At 47.7% G+C, this 26,798-nt stretch overlaps 1 protein-coding gene across 1 annotated transcript in view; it reads right to left on the bottom strand.

Moving 5' to 3' along the window:
• C2H3orf52 (chromosome 2 C3orf52 homolog) overlaps positions 1-20,838 on the bottom strand; it is a 29,555-nt gene extending 8,717 nt beyond the window's left edge. Inside the window, exons 1-4 of the mRNA XM_062180972.1 lie at positions 20,212-20,838; positions 13,313-13,442; positions 5,684-5,811; positions 994-1,064 (exon numbers count right to left, since the gene is read on the bottom strand). Coding sequence (XP_062036956.1) covers positions 994-1,064; positions 5,684-5,811; positions 13,313-13,442; positions 20,212-20,838 — 956 coding nt within the window. The remainder of the gene's footprint in view (positions 1-993; positions 1,065-5,683; positions 5,812-13,312; positions 13,443-20,211) is intronic.
• Between the last annotated feature and the right edge of the window lie 5,960 nt (positions 20,839-26,798).

Below are 26,798 nucleotides of genomic sequence, written 5' to 3'. Positions count from 1 at the left end.
CTATACACTTTGTCTACATCATAAGAATGTGAAAGATTAGGAAGGAAATTAAACAACAACAAAAATATGTGTCTTGGGGCTGGCGCTGTGGCATAGTAGGTTAAGCTTCCACCTGCAGTTCCAGCATCCCCTACAGGCACCAGTTTGAGTCCAAGCTGCTCCTCCTCCAATCCAGCTCTCTCTGCTGTGGCCTGGGAAATCAGTAGAAGATGGCCCAAGTGCTTGGGCCCCTGTACCCATGAGAGAGACCTGGAAAAAGCTCCTGGCTCCTGGCTTCAGATCAGCCCAGCTCCGGCTGTTGCGGACACTTGGGAGGGAAACAGTGGCTGTAAAACCTCTCTCTGTCTCCCTCTCTCTCTGTCTGTAACTCTGCCTCTCAAGTAAATAAATAAATCTTTTTTAAAAAGTGTCTATATACAGGTATGATATCTACAGCAAATACACACAAATCAGAATGCACACCAAATTGTTGATGGCTGTTAACTTTTTAGAAGGGAGTACAAGCAGTTATTGATAGTGACAATGAGGAGAGAGAAGGGAGAAGGCAGACTTTTCATGAAGTATGTATCTTCACGTATTTGATACGAAGCAAGGAGATGGTACTTCTGTATCACTTGCACACCGCAAATGCAACAGCAGCACATTAAGAAAAAGCCAGCACATAGATTCCATCAGTACATCACATCCCCACCTGAGACCCTTTTCTATGTCTCTCCTTAGCTTATTTGGACATTTGCTGTTAAACAGGAATAATTTACCTGAGACTGGCTTTTCCTCTCTCTGCCTGACCTTGGTTCAGTCAACCTGGGCTGCTTTATTCTCATTTGTAAAATAAGGGGACTGAGCTACCTGGTCCCCAAACACCCACTTGGCACTGACACTGTGATTCTAGCATTGGCTCCTTCCAGGTACATGGTGGCCAGGGCGTGGGGGGTTGGGAGGGTGTCCTTTTCAGAGGCAGACAGACCAAAATGTAATGCTCCATGCTCTCACCTGAAGTCCACAATGTTAACCGAAGTAAAATAACGATGCAGAGACGGCGAAGTACTGTACAGATCTGTGAGCTGAAACAGAAACAAAACCGCACACATAACTGACGGATCATATCACACGGCACTTGGCAAAGCTAAGCTGCTTCTACACACAGGGCTTTCCACTCCAGCTAGGCATTAATTCAGCTAGCGCCTCTGAGACAGGAAGTAGGAACATGTGAGCCCGCCACGAGCCAGAACTCCAGCCAGCAGTCATCAAAAAGCGCCTCATTTATAAGGACTGAGCGACTCGGCCAGGCATTCTCGACGTCTCTTCCAAGTCGTGTGGGCCCCGGAGGCCTTTGTGGACCACCCAGTCCCTGGAAGGGAAAGAAGACCCTGGAGACGAAGACGGCAGCACAGGCCACTCAGAGCCCGGACATCAGCAGCCAAGGGCTTCTTTCTCCCTTCTCCAGAGCTTCTCTGTCACGAGAGAGAGCCATGTTTGAGAACAGAACTGCCCCAAAGGGACCTAGCAGGGAATGGCAAAGATACAGAGGTTTTACTGCACCCAAGAAAAATGGCAAACATGATGAAAAACAATGACACCTGTGTTCCACTATGACTTCTGCTTCAACGGATGACGGGTCTCCACTGAGCCATCCTAAATTAGGGATGCGCATTCACTGACCTAACCCATCGAGCATCCCGGCTCCACGTGGGCTGCCTCGCACACTGCTCTGCAGTGGGGCAGAGCCACCTAAACACAAAGCCTATTTCATAATAAGGTGGTGAATGTCTCATCAAATAGCGTCCTGGCCGTGGGAAACATGGCACAAGCATGCTTTCATGTCATCACAAAGTTGAAAATTCTAAGTTCAGTCATAAGTCAGGGGCCCTCTGTGTGGGGTCCAGCCCTTTATTTTAAGAAACCAAACAAAGCCAAAGCCACTCCCATACCCTATCTGGCTTTCCTCCCTCCCTCCCCTAGTGCTAATGAGCATCCTGAACCTGACCTGCATCCTATCCTTGTACAGTTTTATAAATTACTACTCCCTTACGTCATCATCCCAACGTATCACGTAACTTAGCTTTTATTCAACTACAAGGTACTACACTCTAAGATTCTCTCTCTTTTTTTTTTTTTTCTCTCACATTTCACATTTAGGCATAAGATACATCTCAGTGAAGGTCACTCAGTCCAGCTACTTCACAGACCTCAGAAATGATTTCACCAGGTCATGCATTCCGCTACTGATACTGACCTTTGCTTCCAATGTCCCCCTTACAAATTATGCTGAAGGAATTTGTCCTGGAACACCTCCCTGCAGCTCTCGTTGGCCATGTAAGTTTCCCTTGGCTCTATGCCAAGAACTTGAGCTGCTGGATCCAAGGGCAGGCATGCCTCCATGTAACCAAATCTTGCCAAATTGCTTGCCGTTTTCCTCTCTTCCAGCAATGCATATTTGCTCTATTCCCCACATCCCAGACTTTACAATGTCTGCCAAGTCAAGGACATAAAATCATGCTTCACCTTGCTTTAATTTGGACTGCCTTGCTTACTAATGAGGCTTTCCAGGTGTTTATTAACTTCTCGGGACTGCTCACCTCCTAATTGCCTACTCATTTCTGCTCTTTCCCTTGGGTTGTCTGTCTTGTTCTCTGTCTGAGATGATTGCTTTTATATTCTGGACACCAGCTACTGGCATTATGTTACAAAATCTTGTCTTGGGCCTTGGTCAGTGTTTTGCTCATGTTTTAGAGATAGGAATCCTAACCTAACAGCACCAGAGAACACGAGGTGAATGCATTTGCCTCACATTTCTTTTAAATTTACATTGGAAGCTTAGACATCTTGTTCCCTAGCAGGTGAGCTCCAGCATAAGTCAGAAAGTCTGTGCTGGGATCTAGTTATGCCCTCCAGCATGGACATGGCCATGGGGCTAGAGGGAGGGGAAGGGAGGGGAGGGGAGCGGAGGAGGGGAGGGGAGGGGAGGAGAGGGAACAGGAGGTGAAGGGAAGGAGAGGGGAGGGAAGGAAAGAGGAAGGAAAGGAGAGGAGAAGGGTGGGAAGGTTAGGAGAGGGAAGGGAAGGGAGGGAGGGGAGGGGAGGGAAGGCAAGGGAAGAGGAGGTGAAGGGAAGGAGAGGGGAAGGGAAGGGAAGAGGAGGTGAAGGGAAGGAGAGGGGAAGGGAGGGAAGGGTAGGAGAGGGAAGGGTAGAAGAGGGAAGGGGAAGGGAGGGGAGGGAAGGGGAGGGGAGAGGAGGGAAGGCAAGGGAAGAGGAGGGAAGGAGAGGGAAGGGAGGCAAGGGTAGGAGAGGGAAGGGAAGGGGAGGAGAAGGGAGGGGAGGGGAGGGAAGGCAAGGGAAGAGGAGGTGAAGGGAAGGAGAGGGGAAGGGAGGGAAGGGTAGGAGAGGGAAGGGGAGAGGAGGGTAGGGAGGGGAGGAGAGGGGAGGGAAGGCAACGGAACAGGAGGTGAAGGGAAGGAGAGGGAAAGGGAGGGAAGGGAGGGAAGGGAGGGGAGGAGAGGGGAGGGAATTTTGAGTACTAGGAAACTTCAAAAATTACGAAAGCAACTTCCACAGAGGAGGGTGCACATGCTAGACAGACAGAGGTTTTTTAAGCACCAGAAACAGTAACAATGAAGACCATACTCAATAATGATGCCTCCCTCTTCCTTTAGGACTGAGAGCCCTGAGGTAGGGATTATTTCTCCCGCCCCTTCCAACCTCTTCTGCTCCCTCCCCACCCCCATTCACCCTCAGGGGTTAGCACTGAGTTTTGCTCACAGTAGACTCTCAACAGAGTTTTCAAATCAAACTTTCAAGTTCAAAGGTGGAATGGATGACTTCGACCTCTGTCTGTGTCTGCTCCGATTCTACTCAGTAGTGTGCAGTGTGCGTAGGGCTTATTCATGTTTGCGGAGCTGTCAGTCACATGTCTACCATGGGTCCAAAGACCTGAAGCAGGGGCCTCACCTCCCCTTGGCCACTGCCTCCCACACTGCTGACGAGGCTTGGTGCCAACAGACACAGGAGCCCGGGGAGCTGACGGGCGGGGGTCTGATACTGTTGTTAACTAGAAGCCAGCTTCCGGAGTGACAGAGGAGGCCTCCCTAGGTTATCGGGAGACCTTCGGTAACTGCTAACCAAGAACGGGGTGAGGGGCTAGTAAAACAAGGGGAAGTGCACACTGTTCAAATATTGTAACTCTCTTTCCCGATTCCTGACACAGAGCTTCTAGAACTCCTATAATTTCCAGAGTAACAGGGGTGCTGGGTGCATCTTCTGTTCTAAGATTTGGTCATTAATTCCAACTCCTGACACAGGGCTGTTCCTAAACCTTTGGAATAGGAGTGCCTTCCCTTCTGGGGTGACCCTGGTGAGCCTGGGTGGAGGCTGGGCACCAGGCACGTTAAGCCATGACACTAAGAGCTGATCCTTCCACACTGCTCCCACCCTCCAAGGAGGGGTAGGCTGGAGAGGACGTCCACAAGGAAGACGCCATAAAAACCCCCTACAATATTAGGTCTGGGAGCTTCCATCCCTACCTCAGAAGGCTTAGACGCCCCTCCACTGCAGCTGTAAAACACACTGTGTGAACCTCAGTAATAGAACACACCACACTGCTTTTACCTTCCACTTCCACTTGGACTATGAGCCCACTGAGGGTGCCAACTTTGCAGCCCTGGCACTTGGCAGGGTGTCTAACATATCGTAGACCCTCAATGTGTACTACATATGGACGCAAATGGAAGACCAGATGAGTACAAGGAACACTGTCCTCCCAGAGGCTTTTCCCTCTGAATTAGAACTTCAGAGAATACTGCATCAGAGTAGGTGTTTAGAGTAGCAGTGAGGGGGCCAGCACTGTGGCATAGTGGGTAAAGCCACCGTATGGATGCAGTGCCGGCATCCTATATGAGCGCCAGTTAAAGTCCTGGCTGCTCCACTTCCGATCCAGCTCTCTGCTCTAGCCTTGGAAAGCAGTAGTAGCTGGCCCAAGTCTTTGGGCCCCTGCACCCACATGGGAGACCTGGGAGAAACTCCTGGCTTCAGATCAGCCCAGCTCCAGCTATTGCAGCCATTTGGGAAGTGAACCAGAGGATGGAAGATTTCTTTCTCTCTCTGCATCTCCTTCTCTCTCAGTGTAACTCTAAATATCAAATAAATAAATCTTTAAAAAAAAAATAGAGTAGCAGTGAAGATACTCAGCATTCTACACTGGAGTGTCTAGATTTGATTCCCAGCTCTGACTCCTGAGTCCAGCTTCTGGCCAGTGCAGACCCAGAGAGACACAGTGATGGCTCCAGTAATGGTGCTCCTGCCACGCACATGGGACAACTGGATTGCACTGGCTTCTGGCTTCGGCCCCAGCCATTGCAGATAATTTGAAGAGTGAACCAGTGGGTGGCAGCATCCTCCCTCTCTCCCTCCCTCCCTCCCTGCCTCTCTCTCTCTCTCTCTCTCTCTCTCTCTCTTCCCCTGTCCTTTTATCTCTCTGCCTCTCAAATAAATAAATAAATAAATAAAGCAATAATAATATCTCACAGAATGTTAAAAAAAAAAATAAAAGGCAAAATATGGCATCAATTTCCTAAAAAACCCAGACAAGGAGTCCCAGCTACTTACTCTCTAGCTCTCTGCCAACTGTTCCGGCAGCACGCCCGTTCCAACATCAGGAACCCAGTGAACAATGAGTGAGACATAATTACCCTTCTAGTGAGCAGATGAGGCAATTGCTCTTCAGTCATGCAGTCCTCTGGAATCTTCAGCATGATAAAGAACGTTTTGTTTGATGACAATTCAAATATCTCATTTTCATCTTCGTCAACATACGTTACTAAAGAGAGTGGGCACGGTGGAAATAGAAAGTCAACACAGCAGCATAACATATCGAACTTCCTTGTTCCCTTGGCTGATGCAATTAAATACACTGTTGAGCCCTCATGAAGGATAGAGGTGAACACAACAACCAAGTATACGCTGAAATGCCTTCTCCACTGGGGAAAACTGAGTAAGTAACCGACAGACGCCTGCCTCCCCCATCCTGGAAGTTGTGTTTGTTTTATGCCAAAGGACTCTCAGATTGCACGGAATACAGCCAGCGGGAGGCTGGAGAGAGGGAGGGCGTGGGAGGAACATGATTGCCTGCCCCGCTGAGCCTGCAGCTAAGCTCTGTACACAGGTGTCAAGGCAAGGGCTGGGGGACAGTAGAGGGAAGGACATGGATGGTGGAGGCTTGGGGGTGGGAGCAAGCGACTTGGGGGAATCACCTCCCAGTCCTGGGCTACCGCAGACGGTGAAGAGTGAGAAACTGCCATCACTGAGGGTAGAAGGCGAGTGTGTGGGCCCACGTCCTGAAGACAGGGGATGGGCACGCAGACGCACTCTGTTTGCAGGAGGGAGGCCCAACTGCACTCAGCGCTGCAGGCTGTGCAGGAAGGACGGTCCCGGACAGTGAGCTCTGCATCGCTGCTCAGTTCCAATGACTGCTCGCTAATGGGCTGGCAAGCAGTTAGAGCTCAGGCAAAACCACACCGAGTCAGGAGCCAGGAGCCACAAACCGGCACTAGTTGCCAAGTTGCTCCCCTGGCTCAGCGGCTGGCACATACAGAGGACCACTTCTCTGACCCTGAGAAAGGCGTGGGTGGGAGGAACCAGGTGCTTCTGTTGCCATAGGCTTTCCTCTTATATCCCACGCTTCAGCAGCAGCAGCAGCTGTTCTGAACTTTGAAGAGGCCATAGGGGAATAAACTCAGCATTTATGAAGAAAAGAAAGGTAAAGAGAAGTAAGAATCCTGCAACTGATTCCTCAAGGAACTCTGCAAATGGGAGGCATAGGGACAAGGAACGTGCAGAATGGGGTTAAGTTTGCAGGTCTGGGATTTCTGCTCAGTGTTGGCTCCTGGCTGAGGTCTGGGAATCTGGATTTGGGGAAAGGGTTCCCATCATGCCCTGACAAGGTGACTCACCATGCCTCTGCTGTTCGTACAAACAATGTGGCTGCTGAGGTGACTCCCAATCAAGAACCTGCGCACCGAATCTATAGTGTGCTTGCTAAGTAAACATTTCACATGCGCTGTCACAACCTGCTGTCAGAGCAATTAAGAGAGCCCTGTGCAACTCCACTGGGAGAGGACGCTCCAACGCTTGTTGCTTCTGGATTTCACTCTCATGAATATTCTTATTTAATGCCTCCTTGTGTTGCAATAAATCACAGTCATCAGTCTGACTGTATGTCGAGTCCTGTGAGCTCTCCTAGCAATTCACTGAATCTAGGAGAGATCTTGGGGACTCCAAACTCAGGGAATGATCCCTGAGTCCCTACTGCTTGTAAGTCATTACATTATTTTGTCTGATAATAAAAGGCATGCCTCCATAGCCGAAAACTTGCAAAGTACTGGAAACTGTAACAAAGCAAACACACACACACACACACAATCCTTTAATTGAGTTGTTTTCCCCAATACTTTATATCCTATGCCCCCCATATATTTTTATTATAAATCTGAGGTCTTAATGAGTAGGTAATTTGTATCTTGCTTTTTGTGGATGCTTATTAGTGTGGATTCTTTTGTTGTTTTTATCATCTCAAAAGCCCATGGTTTGATATTTCTTATAAAGATCATTTTAGTGGCTTCACACTGTTCATGTTAGGTTTATTTTCTTAAATCTGGTATTGTTTCTTCAGCTTTCCACTCTTATAAATAAATAATGCTGCAATGGACACGTGTGAGCTGCATAACACCACATGGATTTCCACAGCAGATATCAATACCTCAGGAGGAACTGATCAGATCCTGGCTCCTTTGGAACCAGTTGGTACAGAGGCTTAGGAGGAAGCAAGAGACAAGGTCCAGGTGCAGATCCCTCCAGAAGTTTGCCAGTGAAAGGAGATGGGGGAAATATCTAAATGAAGTAGCAAGAAGCCTGATGGAAGACTGTCTTGAAGGACATATGATGCTAGTGCCTTTGAGACATCGAGAAGAACCTGAGCATGCTTAGAAAGAGGAGATATCGAAGGTCTCCGGGTCAGAGGAAGCTGGAGGGAGCACCATGGAGAGCACAGCTAAAGCGGTCAGTCTTGGGCAGGTGGGAAAACACTGGAGATCTGAAAGGTGAAACTGCAACGCAACTTCAAGACACTGGGTCTACGGAGGTTCAATTCTGTTCCCAAGGACCTTGGCAGCTTACAGACTGTGGATGCTGTCAGCCTAGGATTTTCCCGTGAGTCCCTGTGCACTAGGGAGCACTGCCCTGTAAATCTGTCAGTCTGCCAGGACCATGTGATATGTTAAGATGCAGCTCTTCCTCCCAGAAAACAACACATCCACTTAGCACCGCGTCACTTGGGAAGTCCCTGCTTACATCTCAGTACCACAGCGTTCCCACTCGAAGCAGGACCTGTATACTAAGAGACTAGACGGGCCAGGCAGGATTCTGGGGAACGCACTGGAAGAGGATGTCATGTAAGGGTCCCCAGAGTGTCCTAACCTTAAACCGTATTTTTCAGCATCCACCTACTCGTCACAGTTCGGTTTTTGCAATATTCAGAATATCTTGCCCAAACCAAACCAGAGTTTCACTAATAAGATGTTACTCAAGGTGTCTCCCCTCCCTGACTGGGATGAATTAATGAAGAAAGGAGAGCCCCTGATGATGCCTAAGTGGTTCTATAAATTATCCAAAGAGAGAATAATTTTGAGACAAAAAGAAAGACTTTTTCGGAGAAGCGGGGCTGGTGCTGTGGCGTAGAAGGTTAAGCCTCCACCTGCAGTTCTGGTATCCTATATGGGAACCGGTTCGTGTTCTGGCTGCTCCACTTTTGATCCAGCTCCTTGCTAATGTGCTTGAGTAAAGCAGCAATAGATGGCCCAAGTCCTTGGGCCCTTGCACCTATGTGGGAGACCTAGAAGAAGCTCCTGGCTCCTAGCTTCTGGCTTCTGCTTGGCACAGCCACAGCCATTGTGGCTATTTGGGGAGTGAAAGATTCTTTCCCCATCCCCTTCTTTTTCCTCTCCCTATCTCTGCCTTCCAAATAAATAAATAAATATTTTTTTTAAAATTCAGGAAAGAATTTTTAGTGAGGATAGGACAATGCCATAGGTATAAAAAGAGGTGGAACAGGGACTTCCCTCTGACGGTCCCAGCTTCCCCCAGAGGAGCTCTGTGGGTGCTTCAGAGATGACAGTAAGATGACTCAGCTAAATAATCACAATATAATATTAGAATCCTATAGGTAGCCACAAGGCTATAAAAAATCTGATTTCAGGGGCTGGCGCTGTGGTGCTGTGGGTTAAAGCTCTGGCCTGAAGCGCTGCCATCCCATATGGGCGCTGGTTTTAGTCCTGGCAGCTCTACTTCTATCCAGCTCTCTGCTGTAGCCTGGGAAAGCAGTAGAAGAAGGCCCAAGACCTTTAGCCCCTGTACGCATGAGGGAGACCCAGAAGAAGCTCCTGGTTCCTGACTTCAGATTGGCTCAGCTCTGGCCGTTGCAGCCATCTGGGGAGTGAACCAGCAGATGGAAGTCCACTCTTTTTCTCTCTGACTCTCCTCCCTTCTCTGTATAACTCTGACTTTCAAATAAATAAATAAATCTTTTAAAAAATCTGATTTCAAATTCTTTTAATAAACAAGAAAGAAAAAATATTAGAAGAAAATATAATAAAATATTAACAGCATAGATGGCTTTTATGAGCATCTGAACATGTATTATTTTTGAATGCCTTTTAGGTAATTACCAACTTTTCAGCCTTCCCTGAAGGCCTAAACATTGAAGGGCTGAGTTGTCAAGTAAAATAAATGTATGCCCTTGAGCCAATGTTGTGGTGCAGCAGGTTAAGCTCCCACCTGCAATGGTGGCATCCCATATGAGCACTGGTTTGAGTCCTGGCTGTTTCACTTCCAATCCAGCTCCCTGAAAATGTGCCTGGGAAAGCAGCAGAAGATGGCCTGAGTACTTGGGCCCTTACAACGCACATGGGAGACCCGGATGGAAGTCCAGGCTCCTGGCTTCAGTCTGGCCCAGCCCCTGCTGTTGTGGCTATTTGAGTCGTGAACCAGTGGATAGAAGTTCTGTATATTTGTCAGTTTCTCTCTCTCTCTCTCTCTCTCTCTCTCTCTCTCTCTCTCTCTCTCCCTCTCTCTCTGCTTTTAAATAAAATAAATAAATCTTTGAAAAAATAAGTAAATGTGGCCGGCGCCGTGGCTCACTAGGCTAATCCTCCACCTTGTGGCGCCGGCACACCAGGTTCTAGTCCCGGTCGGGGCACCGATCCTGTCCCAGTTGCCCCTCTTCCAGGCCAGCTCTCTGCCGTGGCCAGGGAGTGCAGTGGAGGATGGCCCAAGTCCTTGGGCCCTGCACCCCATGGGAGACCAGGAGAAGCACCTGGCTCCTGGCTTCAGATCAGTGCGGTGCGCCGGCCGCAGCGCGCCTACCGCGGCGGCCATTGGAGGGTGAACCGACGGCAAAGGAAGACCTTTCTCTCTGTCTCCCTCTCACTGTCCACTCTGCCTGTCAAAAAAAAAAAAAATTTAAAAAATTTAAAAAAAGAAAAAATAAGTAAATGTATTATCTTGATTTTTAAAAAAAGTTTGAAAAACCTCTCTTACATATTAACATATGCTAAAGCACAAATTTACAATCAAATTTACAATTTACAATTAAACTCAAAGTGAAGAGGCTGGTATTGTGGTATAGAGAGTTACCCATATGGGCACCAGTTTTAGTTCCAGCTGCTCTATTTCTGATCCCACTCCATGATCCCACTCCTTGCTATTGGCCTGGGAAAAGCAGTAGAGGATGGCCCAAGTGCTTGATCTCCTGCACCCATGTGAGAGACCCAGACAAAGCTCCTGGCTTCAGCCTTGGCCCAGCCCAGGCCATTTGGGTACTGAACCAGTTAATAGAAGATCTCTCAATCTCTCTCAATCTCTCTCTCTCTCTCTCTCTCTCTCTCTCCTTCCCTCTCCCCCTCTCTCTCTAATTCTAACTCTGCCTTTCAAATAAATCATCAAAAAAAATTCAAAGTGAAGTTTGTACAAGTTCAAAAAAAATTTTTCCCTGCATCTTATCCTGTGATCTTTCACATCCCTAGAAAAACTGTTGAGGGAAAGGGAATGCCTTCCTCTTCAGTTTGCTCTTTGTGAGTTGAAGGGATTAGATGACTCTGTGAGAATGGAAGACAAATCATGGGTCTTGTGTTTCAGAATCCTGAATGCTAAGCCACCTGTTGCATCATCCTTTGAGAGAACCACAGATTCCCCACAGGCAAATCAGCTGTGATTTTTCAGTAGAACCAACTGGTTGCAATAGGATAAGACTGTGTGACCCAATTCAGTTTCAATATCCACCATGTGGATTTAACGTGAAGAGGAAGTATCAAGGCTCGCACCAAAACTGTTGTCCTCAGCAAGATGGAAGAGATATGGGATCTTTTAGCTTCTTCCTACCCAAAACCTTCAGGAATCACTCACCTCACCTAAACAATGCCCTTGCTGCCTTAGGGGACAGAGCCCCTGGCCAAGAAACTTCCATGCTGTAGATTGAAAATATCTTCATGGTTTTCCTGTTCTTTCAGGGACTATGAAACATTGAGACAGGAGGTTAAGGGGTTGAGAGAAAGGGAAACAGAAAGTGAATGGCAAATGTAGTTCCTAAGGAGAATTCTGCAGCACCCCTCTGGAGAGACTCAGGGGCTCCCCATTCTTGCTACCAGCCTAGGACTGGGTTTGCTACTGAGAGTCCAACTAAACCCAAATCCTCAAGGAGGCCCATCACCGTCAGGGGAATCTCAGCCCCGATGAGCGCCTCCCTACCATCACCCCCCACACAAAAAGTGACTTTTTTCTTCCCTTTTTTGAGACTGAAAAGACTGCCCACTGGAGGGTGCTCTATTGCTATGAGTACACTATAAAAAAAGTAACACCAGTAATTATAAAAACTGGAATCTACCTAAAAGCGTTTAAAATCACATGGAAGATTCCATCCTGCCACCATAAAAAAATGACCTGAAGAATTTCTCACCACCTGGCAGAAAGATCTCAGTGTAATATTAACATCCCAAAGATAGGCCACATGACTAAAGAAAAATCGGACCTCAAATTATTTCTAAGACTAAGAAAAGACCAAAATAAAATCTATTGAAATATTAGGGGCTGGTGCTGTGGCGCAGCAGGTTAAAACCCCGTCCTGACAGTGGAGGATGGCCCAAGTGCTTGGGCCCCTGCACCCACATGGGAGACCGGGAGGAGGCATCTGGCTCCTGGCTTCGGATCGGTGCAGCGCGCTGGCCGTGGCCACCAATTGGGAAGTGACCCAGTGGAGGGAAGACCTTTCTCTCTGTCTCTCTCTCTCTCTCTCTCACTGTCTATAACTCTACCTGTCAAACAAAAAAAAATTTTTTTTAATTTAAAAAATTAAAAAACCCTGGCCTGAGGCACTGGCATCCCATATGGGTGCCAGTTTTAGTCCTGGCTGCTCCTCTTCCATTACAGCTCTCTGCTATGGTCTCGAAAGCAGTACAAAATGGTCCAAGTCCTTGGGCCCCTGCACCCACGTGGGAGACCTGGAAGAAGTTCCTGGCTCCTGACTTCAGATCTATGCAGCTCCAGCCATTGCGGCCATCTGGGGAGTGAACCATCGGATGGAAGACCTCTCTCTCTGTCTCTACCTCTCTCTATAACTGTCTTTCAAATAAATAAAATAAATCTTTAAAAAAAAGAAATACTAATAACATAGATGAGTTTATTGGTAACTGAACATGTATTGTCTTTAAATTCAAAACAAATGATAAAAGGACATTATACATGTAAAGTATATAGTTAGTACCAGATAACCTTCTGTTTTACAAACATAATAATTACTTTTAAAATAAGTTAAAATAATGACAGCTTATAGGTAAAGTTTTTTCTAAAACTCTTCAAATACATTACTCATTATTTTATTATTACAATAACAATAGATGGTATACAATAATTATTTTTGCCAAATTACACAGAAAAAAAAACTTCAAATAAGCAGGTATACTAAGATGTAATAAAATATAGTGCTTAAGAGAAATATTTAAGACACATCTTTAAGATCCAATGAGCTGAGTTTAAAGTAAAACATTGATCTCCATACTTTTGGGGTTTAAAAAATTAACAAACAACAAGCAAAATGTCATAAATAAAACAAACAAGAATCATGCATATCTCCCACTCATACAACATATTCCAAGCCAGATTTAAATCTGCAGCGTAACTAATGAGCAGCAACTAGCACATCTTCCATTTCCGTGTAAGCCACAAGCCTTAAACAAGCTCTTAAAAGCACCTCAGTCACACTTGCATCCTCTTACCTCCAACAAGACACAAGCTTATGATGATTACTACAATGAGACCCAGGAAAACGGAGGCGATGGCCATCCACAGTTTACACCTTCCCACCACATTCTTATTGCAGGAGCTCCAGGGATTTTCCTTCTTGCCCTAAAAAGCAAAGGAAGAACGTGAGGCAATCATTGGGTTTAGGGGCGAATGATACGGACATGAAGACAGAAGGTTCCAGACATCAAGGGCTGCGCACTGCTGAATCAAGTTTACAAAAAGCTGCATCGGGGCGGAACGGAGCCTCTGGCACTCTGGGGTGGGAAGGTTAGACAAGGTTTTTGCAGGATGGGTTTTTGAAGGCATTCCAAGCCCAAGAAAGACTGAAAGATCATGCAGGGTGTTGACTCAACAGAACTGGCCAGCAGATGCGTTCAGGGTGGGTGTCAGTGGCAAGTAGTGAAATTGAAAGCTACAGAAAGTGAAAGGTTGCAACATACTGATCACTGCCAGAGCAGCTGGACCATCTTGTGGTGTGCACCAGTGTCCTATGGAAAGTTTGGGGACACAAGAACTGAATTAAAAATTAAGGGTAAAATGATGCATAGTGGGGTAGTGGGGCCGGTGCCGTGGCATAGTAGGATAAGCCTCCACCTGCAGCACCAGCATCCCATATGGGTGCCAGTTTGAGCCCCCGCTGTTCCACTTCCAATCCAGCTCCCTTTTAATGGCCTGGGAAGGCAGTGGAGGATGAGCCCTTGCACTCATGTGGGAGACCCAGAAGTTCCTGGCTCCTGGCTTCAGATCAGCCCAGTTCTGGGCATTATAGCCATTTGGGGAGCAAACCAGCAGATGGAAGATCTCTCTGTCTTTCCCTCTCTCTGTCTGTAACTCTGCCTCTCAAATAAATAAAACAAATCTTTAAAAAAAAGTATGGGTAGTTTAGAATGGACACACCAAGAAAAGAATGAACAGGCTAGTGCTGTGGCCTCACATTCTATGTTAAAGGCACAAGACAGTAGGAAAGAGCTGCAGCAGGTGTAGTGAGGCAGACTGTGGGGTCAAAATAAGCAATCAGAACTGCTGTGGTTTACAGAGCACCAAAGACATTCCACTTAATCCTAATAGACCTTCAAGGTATGCATTAGCCCATTTCAAATATGCCCGGACTAATCCCTGCTGTGTGTCACTAGAGCTTCTCCCTTTTGTGCACAGTGTCCCGGCCTCACTGTGGGGACTTTCATGAGCTTGCCTGACTGCCTTGGAGGAGTCCCACTATCTGAGCCCCACCTGGTGCACCATACCTGAATACACCATGGGATATGAAGGAATACGATAAGAACAGAAACGTAGTTCTCTATCTGACATACCTGGTTGGATTTGAATCCGAAGTAAACCACTTGAAGGCAGACAGCTTTAAGCAAGCTACTGAAACTTGCAGGCCCCAATGTCCTGAATTTTAAAACACAGATGCCCCTTCAATTGTGGTGGAATTACATCTTGATAAACCCATCATAAACTGAAAATAGCGTTAAGTCAAGAATGCATTTAATCTACCTAACCTACTGAACATCTCAGGTGAGCCACACAATACACTGTAGACTACTGGTTCTCTCCCCTAGTCATAGTATGTGGTTGACTGGTAGATGTGAACTGCCACCACTATCCAGCATCACAAGAGGATATTGGATACAGGGCGAAATGCAAGTGATAGGGGAAAGAAATGCTAATGTTCTATTGCACAGTAGGGTGGCTACAGATAACAATAATGTGCTTCCCCCAAGTGTGTGTGTGTGTGTGTGCTAAAAGAAAGGATTCCAAATGTTTCCACCAAAAAGAAGGGACGAATGTTTGAGGAAGTACATATATTTGCCCTGTACTTATATTTGTGTCAAAAACATCACACAGTACCACATAAATATGTATACTATCATGTGTCCATTAAAAATTTTTTAAATAAACAAAGAAAAACTTAAAAACATATATTCTGAACCTTTGTTACTTTCACACCATCATCGTAAAGTTGAAGAAGGGTAAGCCAAACTGCCATGTTGGAAAACTTCTGTATACAAATACTAAATCTAGGGTTGTTGTAAAAACCATAGAATAAGGGGCCGGCGCCGTAGCTCAACAGGCTAATCCTCCGCCTTGCGGCGCCAGCACACCGGGTTCTAGTCCCGGTCGGGGCGCCAGATTCTGTCCCGGTTGCCCCTCACCCAGGCCAGCTCTCTGCTGTGGCCAGGGAGTGCAGTGGAGGATGGCCCAAGTGCTTGGGCCCTGCACCCCATGGGAGACCAGGATAAGTACCTGGCTCCTGCCTTTGGATCAGCACAGTGCGCCGGCTGCAGTGCACCGGCCACGGCGACCATTGGAGGGTGAACCAACGGCAAAGGAAGACCTTTCTCTCTGTCTCTCTCTCTCTCTCACTGTCCACTCTGCCTGTCAAAAAAAAAAAAAAAAAAAAAAAAAACAGAATACAGTACATGAAGCATCTGTGAGACAAATACTAGGCGCTCCACCAAGGAGAACAGTCACCCCTCAGACACCTGATGCACAGGTGACACGAGTGCACAGATGACACAGGTGACACGTTGTTCCACAAAGCACTTGCAGAGGCCGGCTCCTGAATGGAAACAGTGCTTCATTTCTACCCCATTCTTATTTTGGTGGTGGCCAGCAGGAAAGGAAACGACTCGTCTACACTGAGAATGCATTTCACACTTTCTCAGAGGTCCCAAGCCTGGCTGCACTTCAGTATCACCCGTGGAAGAGGTTTTCACTGACTTCAGGCCCACCTGCACCTGATGACGTAAGTCGTAGGGGAGATGGCAGCAGGCCCTGGCTTGTCATTTTAAACGTCTGAGTGAATCAGCTGTTTTACCAGGGTTGCGACCTCTGGTCTGAACCCTCCCACCCTTTTGTGGAAACCCCTCTTCTTCCCCACCCAGTACATGAGCTGTCTCCACGGTTCATCTGCTGCTGGGACTGACTGCCCTGTGTGGTTTCATTCCAAATGCAAACAGAGAACGGCTTTATCTTCAAAGGTAAATTGAAACCACATAGAGGGAGGGTTCTTCAACTTCCCCATTTTACACCACACACTTGGGCCTCCCAAGTTAGAGGCCCTGAGTGCACCTTACAAGGACTCTTGGACCCAGACTGTCATGTGTGATGGGAGCACCCAGAGAGAGGAAATTAGTCTTCAGTGTATTTCTGGAGTCCAGGGGTAAGGCCACCTCTCACTCCCACTCAAGGCTGAAGAACTGCTCCAATGCCACAGAAGCCAGGGGCTCCAAAAAGGACATGGCAAAGAGAAGATCCAGTACAAGGAACTCTGGGGGACAGACACATATGTCCCCACTTCAAGAACCACTGCCACCAAAATGAGCCTGCGCTGTTTTCAGCCCCTTGTATAAGTGGCAGCCAAGACCATAAAACTTAACACCAAAGGAAATACAGAGTCTCAAATAAGCCACAGGATGAGCATCAGTGCACTTCTTGAGCCACTTAGGCCTGCTGCTGTCCCTCAGGGATCACAAATTAGGACTCCTGTGGTTTGAAGGATCATTAATTAGTCTTGTGACTTCCTGGAGGAATTCAGCTCCGACTGACACAGCCCTTACGTATGGGAAATGCCACTTCCTGGTCCAGCCCAAGGCTGCCCATCTATAACCCAGCATGCCTCTCTGTGCTGTCCTCAGCCAAGAACAAGACCACTGACCACTTTCCCTTACATGATTAAGGGATTTTTTTTTTCAATATATTCAGTCAATAGAGAGTGGTCTGTCCCACTCCGAACAGAGCAACAACATACAGTGCTTCTCAGTTGCCTGCATATTAGAAGCAAATGGGGGGGTTAGTGCTTTTCAGAGGGGTCCAAGACTATTCCCATGTCCCCTGAGGCTGAAGAAGCTCTGATACAGTGCATACCGTCTGTGCTATCTCAATCACCTGTAAAACCGGGTCACAGAGACACAGTGCCTCCTTCAGCGGCTTCTTCATTCTCTCCTGCCCAAATTCTGGGTCATGAGGAGTGCCCACAGGCAGTTTCTCCCACAGGGTGCTTTCCAGAGATATTTGTAAGCCGCCCTTTCATTCTGTGCTTGCATGACGGAGCTCAAGAAGCCTCATGGATTTCCTCTGAACACTCCACTCCCCCAGATATTTCGCCTCTTCAGGTAAATGTCTAACTACATGACCCAGGATCCTGTGACAACGGCAGGACTACCTATCTCTCGGATCCAAGAAGCTTGCTTCTTGTTAACTCATTCAGGAGCAGATGTTAGGTAATCAGGGAAAATTTGCTTAGCATATAGGAAAATCTATACTTTCCAATCTTCAGTGTGGGATTTAATGCCCTTGCTGTTTGATCCAAGCACAAAAGAGCCAGTTGATTTTTATCCTGAACCGAACAACATGTAGCAACGGAGCTAATTTTTAGGTAGCCCATTCCCATAAGCCTTGCCTACCTCAAAAGCACCAATTTACCAATTTACTGGTTTATTATTATTCTAATGATGCTGCCATCGCTTAAAATGTCTCTGAGATTTCTATTTGAAACCTGAGTCAGAGCCCACGTATGAGCCATAGAAGGAAACTAGTCCCACCTCATTACCATAATTTCTTTTCCACTTTTGACCTTGTGTTCAGAGTGGCAGCAGGCAGAGTTCTATGGCTTGTATCCCTTTCCCCCAACCCTCAAACCTAGATCAAGAGAGGAAAAGAAGTTCTTCCCACTGTCTTTGCATATTCTTGCAGCCCAGCTGTGCCAACCAGGAGGACATCACAGTATGAGATGTCTATTTCCTGTGACCCCAGAACCGTGCCCTACTCCTCAACATCCACCCATCCACTCACCCAGCACCAACTCTTTCCATACTCCTATTTCACTTAAATTACAATTATAAATTACCTAACTTAAAGAAATTAGCAATATCTAATCTAGGCAACTATAATAAGTGAGTACAAATTATAAGTCACATTATATATTTAAACGATCGAGACTAAACCAACAGAAACAGCGTAGGTGACAGAATGTCAGAGGCAGCACTGAGAGTTCTTGGGCACTGAGAGGCTCATTTTTCAGCTTCCTCGCCTATCAAATCACAACACTGACAACATTCATAAATGCACTCATGTATCACAGGTGTTTGGCACATGTAGGTACGCAACAGGTGCATAATGGAAATATACGGAATTAAGCTGCATTTGAAAATGGAAATCAGTACACAGTTTAAGCAGCTCCAAACAGAAAACTCTCAAGTGTCTGAGTTCTGTCCTGTGCAAGCCAGCATGCTTAGTGACCCTACACTAATTGACTTTCCCGAGTTTAAATGCATGTCAGCTCACTCTTCAAAACAAAACAAAACAAAAGAATTACCAGAGTGGGTGATGGGTTGTCTCCTTTAAAGATTTTTCCTGCTCAGGCATTTCTAGAATGTCCTCGAGTGCTCACATAGCCCTAGGCCTTCACTCCCTTCTGTTGCTCACCAGAGCTTTCCTACTGAAAGACCTACAAAGCTACCTCACAAGGAAATCCAGGACACCTGTATAACCTAACAAACAAGGAAGTCTTTAGAACATGAAAGAGCAATCGCTACGGGGCAGGTGCTAACCAATTGGAAAATACTGACACCTACATGGGTATCACGCTCTACAATTCAACTGTTTGCCACCAGGCACCGCCAGGCCTCACAGATGCACAGCTGGGCACCTTCCCTTTCCACCTTTGACAGCCTTGACCCTGGACCACAGCTTACAGTGGTGAAGCTGTCACCACAACTCTCATCACTGGACTTAGTCTCAAAACATGGAGGCTTGAGGTGTCCCAGGTCTCTCTAATGTGAGACAAGGATCTCCAGTTCCCAAACCTAGACTTCTGCCTGATGGTGCATGGCTGAAGACACTTGGCCTGGCGATCAGACCATGTGTGTACAATCTTCACTCTTCCCAGGTGTTTCTATTTCATAAAGTGCCCAAGTACTCTCTAGGATACCAGTAAAAGCAAGCTTTTCAGGAAAGCATACAGAGCCATATTCTGAACCTCTGAATTTCCTGTTTGTCCCCAAAATCAACAGTTGAGTAACCAAAAGGGGCAGGACGGAGACGTGGGGCCTGGAGCCATCAGGCTCTTTATACAGATAATGGGGAAGTTCCTTATACCCAGTAAACACCAAGCCAGTGGTGGCGGTTAATCACAAGGATGGCCCAGAATTCAAAGTCTCTGATGTTTTACAAGCATTTGATGGGAGCCTATACTGTTGCCACCACCGCTGGAGTTGAATCAGAAATCTGCTCGGTCGAAACATCACGAGGGACTTCCTTAGGGATCCAAAGGAGGCGACAGCAGAGGGGGCTTGGTTCCTTGGGACAAGAACTTTGCAAATATTTCCTCTGATGTGAACACAGCGAGCTCACCCCCTCCCAGGCCAGCTCCAGGCCCCTGGCTCCTGCGGCTTTTTCCCCTCTCCGCCTCCCCGCGGAATCCGAAGGCCAGGCCGGGAGAAGACAGAAAGTGTTCGTGTCTGGGGCGAGGAGCGAGGACGGTGGGTGGGGGATGGGGGCTAGGGAGCGGAAGGCGGGGGTGGGGGCCGGAGTTGGAGAGGTCAGGAGGGTAGAAAGCAGGCGGGCGAGATTCCTAAGGAAAGGAGGTGACTCCGTCTACGACCCTCGTTCTCACTACTTGAAAGAGAAAATAAACTTCATTAAAGAGCCCAGCTTTATCCTGGGGGAGTCCGGTTCTCCAGAGCGGCGCGGCCACACCCGGCACGGGGGTTCCCGGAGCGCTGCGGGGTCGCGGGTGGCGCAGGGGCCGGTGCGGGCGGGCGGGCGGGCTCGAACCCCCGGCGTCGGAAGCTGCCCAGAGAAGGCTCGGGAACCCCGAAACTCGCAGCTGCGGGGCCCGCCCCACCGGCGCGCCGCGGCACCTCACCTGCGGCGGGCAGGCCTCCTCCACCGGTGCCTGGATGACCGTGACCGCTCCACTGAGAGGCGCCTGCTCGTCTGGCTGCCCCCCGAGGGCCGAGAGCTCCAGCTCGTCTGCGGCCGACGGGCACGCGGCCGCTTCCATGGGCCGGCTGAGGAGGGCTGAGCGCCTCTGCCCGCGGCCAGCGCCTACACACCTGAGGGTGCAAAGTCCAAGGTTGCCTGCCCCCCCCCACCCCGACCCCACCCCGCTCACACTCCACCCACAGGGCGGGGCGCGGTTGGGGCGAGGCAGGTGAGCGGCGCACGCTCGCTCGCCCAGGGAGGCCCTCCTCGCCCCTGCAGGCTCCCGCGGCTGCGACCGTGCCCTGCCGTGCGCTCCCGAGCGACGTAGGGCAGTTTTTCTGGTTTGTTCAGGGCGCTGCCTGCTCTGCCTTTCCCCGTCCTGCAGAGGCAAAGCAGCTCTTGGGACTGGCTGGGGAGCGGGCTGTGGGGAGGAAGTTCCACGGAGGAAAGTCTGCCTGATGCCCCCGGAGCTGTCAGCTGCTGGGACTTGCCCCCGTCCTCGCTGCCTGGCAAAATTTCGTCGCTGAGTCAACGAATAACTCCACACCTTCGACTGCGTGCCAGGCATGGCGCTAGGTTCTGAGCACGTGCAGCTCTCACACACGCACACACACACACACACAGTTCTCTTAGGTCCAGAGTCAGACATGGGGACAGCATTGAGTGGTGAGGGGGTGGGAGTGGAGGGGTAGCAGCAGACTCCAGAACCAGACTCTTCATCCCCACTCAGAGGGCGCCGAATCCAAAAGACCTCAGGCGCCGTGGGTTCTGTGCCAGAGTGCCCTCATCAGGAAATTTGGCGTAGCTTAGATGCGGCTTAATGTGGTTTTTGCCAGGATTGAGAGTTGAGGCAAGTAAAGCACTCAGAACCTGACTGACACACAGCCAGCACCGGTAAGCTTTGGCTCCTATTATTTACCTTTGAGGGGAAGGATCAGAGACACTCCCTCTCCTAAGGAAAGTATACACACACACCCCCACACACACACTCACACACACAGAGTCTCTCCATAGATCTGAACTTCTGGTTTAGTGAGCCTAGAATTGTGTTGGTCCAAAATCTCAGCTCTGAAGCGTCTGTTCAGAGAAGCCTTGCCCGCCTCTCTCCCTCCTTCCCTCCCTCCCGCGCGCGCGCTCTCTCTCTCCCTCTCTCTCTCTCTCTCTCTCTCTCACACACACACACACACACACACACACACCAGTCGGAAGAGTCAAGAGACATAGAAATAAACTCCATCCTGAAGACATGGACTTGTGTTGAAAAGCTGGGACCTTGCTGCCCCCTGCGCAGGTGCTCTGTCCCTTACCAGATCATCTGTACTTTGGACTGCACCTGCTACTGAATAGGGTCTGCTAACTGCAGTGACTGGGCTGCTGGCCAGCACCGACTCCTGCGCTCTCCTCTAACAAGCAGATCTTGTAGGAATCAGGCTGCATTGGCAGCTGGGGTTTTGAAGAGGCTTTTAAACAAAGGCACGAGGGTTAAGGGAATCAAGGAGGAACAACGAGGCGCTGACCCCCGGCAAGAGTGAGAAGCCGCTGAAAACTCCAGGCCTGAAAAGGGACTGAAGCCTGATTGAGAACAGGAGCCACGGAAGGGGCAGTAGAGGGGGCTCCTAACAGAGCCTGTAGTCACAAAAGTTTATAGAGTTGATTAGAATCACCAAGACCTCTCGAACCCCAGACCCCTACCTTTACCCAATGCCCAGACAACTTTTCTCATAGTTCCCTCATTTGAGCTCAGTCTCAGTGGGAGACTCCCTTTCATGTCAGGTGGACTGGGGCTCTCTCCCAGGTTTCTCCATGAGCAGCGAGCTGAGGTCTCCTTCATTCTCGCAGAGAATCATAAAAGCAACTGCTCCATCACACGCACATTCTTAATCCACATCTAGTGAGTTTTGAGTACAACATAGCAAGGTTTGCGTATTCTCTAATCAGTACTTGGACGTGTTTCCAGAATTCCATCAGCCTAACCCTTGTCCCTGTGGTACGGTGGAAGGAGTCTGGTTTTGAAGGCCAAAAAACGAGGGTAAATTTAGATTCTCTCTGTGCTCTTGGGCAAGTTGTTTGATTTTATCAGCTTCTTTTCAAACTGTAAAATGATTCCTAACCAGTAGAATTCAAAGTGAATGATGTAATTAAAGCATTTAACCCTGTGCCTGAAAAACAGCAGGATCTTAGAAAATGCTCCTTTAATTTCCATGTGTCTAAACATCTGGATAACTAATACCCACCTTCATGCAACCCTTAGCACCCAACACCAATTCTTGACTCAATATGCTTTCTTTCAGTATTCATTTTTCTGCCTGGTCTCTCATGTCTTCCTCATCATGAATGCTCACTGACACGTCCCAAGGGTGCCTGGAACTACTTACTTTCTGATTTGCAACTTGTTCCTGGTAACTGCAGATTTCATAATCTCCAGACAGCTGGCCTAGAATGCCTAGGAGAGCCATGATGCCCGCCTGAGAACTTTTTACATCTCTTCAGCTTGACTCCAAACTTAGGATTCAGAATAAGTTAGAAATAAATATTTTCCCCCTAGAAGTACAACCAGGTTTAGAGCAAAGAATTCTTAGAGCTAAGCATTTGTGAGTGAGGAACTAAACTCTACCTAGATATATTTCTTGCAATTTTCCCAGAATTATTTCTCTAGGAGTAAATTTTTTAAAAGATTTATTTATTTATTTGAAAGTCAGAGTTACGGGGGGGGGGGGGGTCTTCCATCCACTGGTTCATTCCACAATTGGCCACAATGGCTGGAACTGCACCAATCCAAAGCCAGGAGCCTGGAACTTCTTCCAGATCTCCCATGTGGGTACAGGGGCCCAAGAACTTGGGCCATCTTCTACTGCTTTCCCAGGCCATACCAGAGAGCGGGATCGGAAGTGGAGCAGCTGGGACTCAAACTGTCACCCATATGGGATGCCGGCACTGCAGGCGGCGGCTTTACCTGCTATGCCACAGCGCCATCCCCAGGAGTAACTTTTTTTAAATATTTATTTATTTATTTATTTGAAAGTCAGAGTTACAGGGAGGAGAGACAGAAAGAGAGCGAGATCGTCCATCAGCCGGTTTCACTCCCTAGATGGCCACAACGGCTGGGCCAAGCTGAAGCCAGGAGCCAGGGGCTTCTTTCAGGTCTCCCACGTGGGTAGCAGGGGCCCAAAGACTTTGACCATCTTCTGCTGCTCTCCCAGGCACGTTAGCAGGGAACTGGATTGAAGCAGTTTGAGCAGCCAGGACTCAAACAGGAGCCCATATGGAATTCCAGCACAGCTGGCGGCAGCTTTAACCAGCATGCCACAGCTCCAGCCCCTGGGGTAGCTTTTTAAAGTATACTGTTAATTCACAAATAGTTCTCTTTAATATAATGTAAATGATTATTGACAGCTATTTCAGGTGGCTCAAAAAGTCAAATTAAAATAACATTTGTGGGGCTGGGACTGTGGGCACTGGTTCAAGTCCTGGCTGCTACACTTCTGATTCAGCTCTCTGCTATGGCCTCGGAGAGCAGTAGAAGATGGCCCAAGTCCTTGGGCCCCTGTACCTGTGTGGGAGACCCAGAAGAAGCTCCTGGCTCCTGGCTTCAGATCGGCACAGCTTTGGCTGTTGCAGCCATCTGGGGAGTGAACCAGCGGATGGAAGACCTCTCTCTCTCTCTTTCTCTGCCTCTGCCTCTTTGTAACTCTCTGCCTTTCAAATAAATAAATAAATTTTTAAAGTAACATTTGAAAATTAAAGCATATTTGTTGTCAAGATTTGCTGAGCAATTTTGCTTTTCTTATCACAGTACTCACTCTTCTTTCTTCAGCTCTGTTAGGAGCAAATAATTGCCCATATGCTTATCACATAAATAAACAAAAGTAGCATCATCAAAGTGCCATTGCCAGTGCCCTAAAGCATCTCATTACCTTCAACTAGATATGTGCTTCTTGCAAACACAATGATTTGTATCTGTGTGTTGTCAGATGGGAAGCAGTACTACTCTAAACCTCAACAATCAAGTCCGCCTCTCTGGCTAACAAAGCACAAAACAGTTGAGGAATGGTTGGCTCGTGATGTTGTGTTTTGCAGTTCTCAGGGCCCCATGCAGGAGAGCACCAGGCCCCACACATTCTCCCCAGTAATGCCGCACACGACAGCCTCCTGTCCCGGTGTCTGGAGGAAGGCCACTGTGCTCTGCTCACAAAACCAGTCTTGGAATTTGCCCCAATTCACACCTTGATAAAAATGAGGTCAGTGTTCCCACATCGTTCAGATTCTCAAAGCATCTTGGCGTGAGATAACCATGGAAGTTAGGTCGGTATTTCTTCAACTTTTCCCCACCCCAGCACTGCTGAAGGGCGTGGTACACACACATTAGCACCAACAAGGACTTACAGGGGTAGTGTTTTTGTGTGCTTTGAACATCTCCCTTCGATGAATCTGATAGATCATGCTAGCCTTCTTCCATTCCTAAGGGAGATTATAAAAATGTATGCAAAGGGTTTTGTGTATTTTGTAAATAGCCAGTCTATGCCTTGGAAATGACCATCTTGTTAAAAGTAGAATTCACCTTTCACCTGGTGTATAGGTCATAGCCATTCCAGGCAAAATGAACCTAGGTTTTAAGAGCCATTGGCTTAGTTTGCTCTTCTATACAGTGGACGGTAGCTAAGTCCTCACCTTCCTTTGAATTAAGTGGCATACTAAGGCCCTATAAATGTCACTATCCTGTACCCAGTTTATTGAAACCTTCGTGATCTTTCACAGAGTTATCATTAACATATTTCATCCCCAATCTCAGGGAAGTAGTCTTTTATGTTTAATATTTATGTACTTTCATCTACTTTTAAGAGCAACAGAGAGAGAGAGAGAGAGAGATTTTCCATCCACTGGTTCACTCCCCAAATGGCTGCAACAGACAAGCCTGGGCCAGGCCAAAGCCAGGAGCCAGGAGCCAGGAGCCAGGAGCTCCATCTGGATATCACACATGAGTGCCAGAGGCTCAAGCCTGTGAGTTATCATCTGCTGCCTCCCAGGCGGTCTGCACAGGAATCTGGCTCACAAGTGGAGTAGTCGGGACCCAAACAGGCGCTCCAAAATGAGATGTGGGAATCACAAACAGCAGCTTAATTTAATAGAATTAAACAAATTCTATTAAACTGCAGTGCAGTCACTCCAGCCCCAGAAAGTCTTTTTGCAAATCGAAACACCTTCTGCAAATAAGAAAATATGCATTATTTCAGGAACAGGAAAATCATGTCCATATTTCAATCTTTTTATTTGATCTGAGAGATGACACATTTTGTTCTCACTTTTATTGCTATTGCAAAAAATCTTGCAAGTTCTATGCAAGGTTCTAGACCCTACTTAATAGTAGCATTGTTATTATTCCTTTGACTTTGTCTCACGAAAACAAATATATTCCCTCCTACTGTTTTCACCTGTTTGGTGATATGGTTAATTCTGGCTTCTGTTAATGAAAAGATATTCTAAGATCAGGCACAAAATCCTCTAAATCAAGAACTATAATGTATTCACAATTCACTATAGGTTTACAACCATACAAGGTATTCTAAGGCCCTGAAAATAAAAGAAAGTCTAGGGACAGGTGTTATGGCACAGTGGAGTAAGCCACTGGTTGGGATGCCCACATCCCATTATTGGGTGCCTGAGGTCAGGTGCCACCTCCACCTTCTGATCCAGCTTCTTGCTAATACACACTCTAGGAGGCAGCAGGCGATGGCCCAAGTACTTGGGTTCCTGTCACTCAGTGGAGTTCTTGGCTCCTTCTTAACCCTGTCCCAGCTGTGGCTGTTGCAAGCATTTGAGGATTCAGCATTTGCAGAATGAGCCAGCAGATGGATAGTCACTTTATCTTTCTCTCTCATGCTATCTCTCTCTCTCTCTCTCTCTTTCTGTCACTCTACCTTTTAAACAAAAGTCTTGGCATTATGTTTTTTTTTTTTTTTTTTTTGACAGGCAGAGTGGGCAGTGAGAGAGAGAGACAGAGAGAGAAAGGTCTTCCTTTTCCACTGATTCACCCCGCAATGGCCGCTGTGGCCGGCGCGCTGCAGCCGGGGCACCGCGCTGATCCAAAGCCAGGAGACAGGTGCTTCTCCTGGTCTCCCATGCAGGTGCAGTGCCCAAGGACTTGGGCCATCCTCCACTGCACTTCTGGGCCACAGCAGAGAGCTGGACTGGAAGAGGAGCAACTGGGACAGAATCCGGCACCCCGACCGGGACTAGAACCCAGTGTACCGGCGCCGCAGTCAGAGGATTAGCCTATTGAGCCGCGGTGCCAGCCAGCATTACAGTTTATAAAAGAACTAAAGCCATAGAACATTTCTGAAAATTTTCACCTTCATGACAAAAGATCCTTTGCCTTTTCATATTGATCAGCATTACCAACATTTCTTTGAATTGTATATTGTATATACTTTCCATCCAACTACCACAATGCTTCATTCTATTATTTTAATGAACATTACTACCAATTGTGTTTGTTTATTGGTTTCCTTTTATACAGCATTACTGTGTTAA

The sequence above is a fragment of the Lepus europaeus genome, chromosome 2 (assembly GCF_033115175.1).
Source record: "Lepus europaeus isolate LE1 chromosome 2, mLepTim1.pri, whole genome shotgun sequence".
Taxonomy (NCBI): domain Eukaryota; kingdom Metazoa; phylum Chordata; class Mammalia; order Lagomorpha; family Leporidae; genus Lepus; species Lepus europaeus.
Note: the sequence above shows the minus strand (reverse complement) of the source record. Positions and strands in the feature narration are given on the sequence as shown.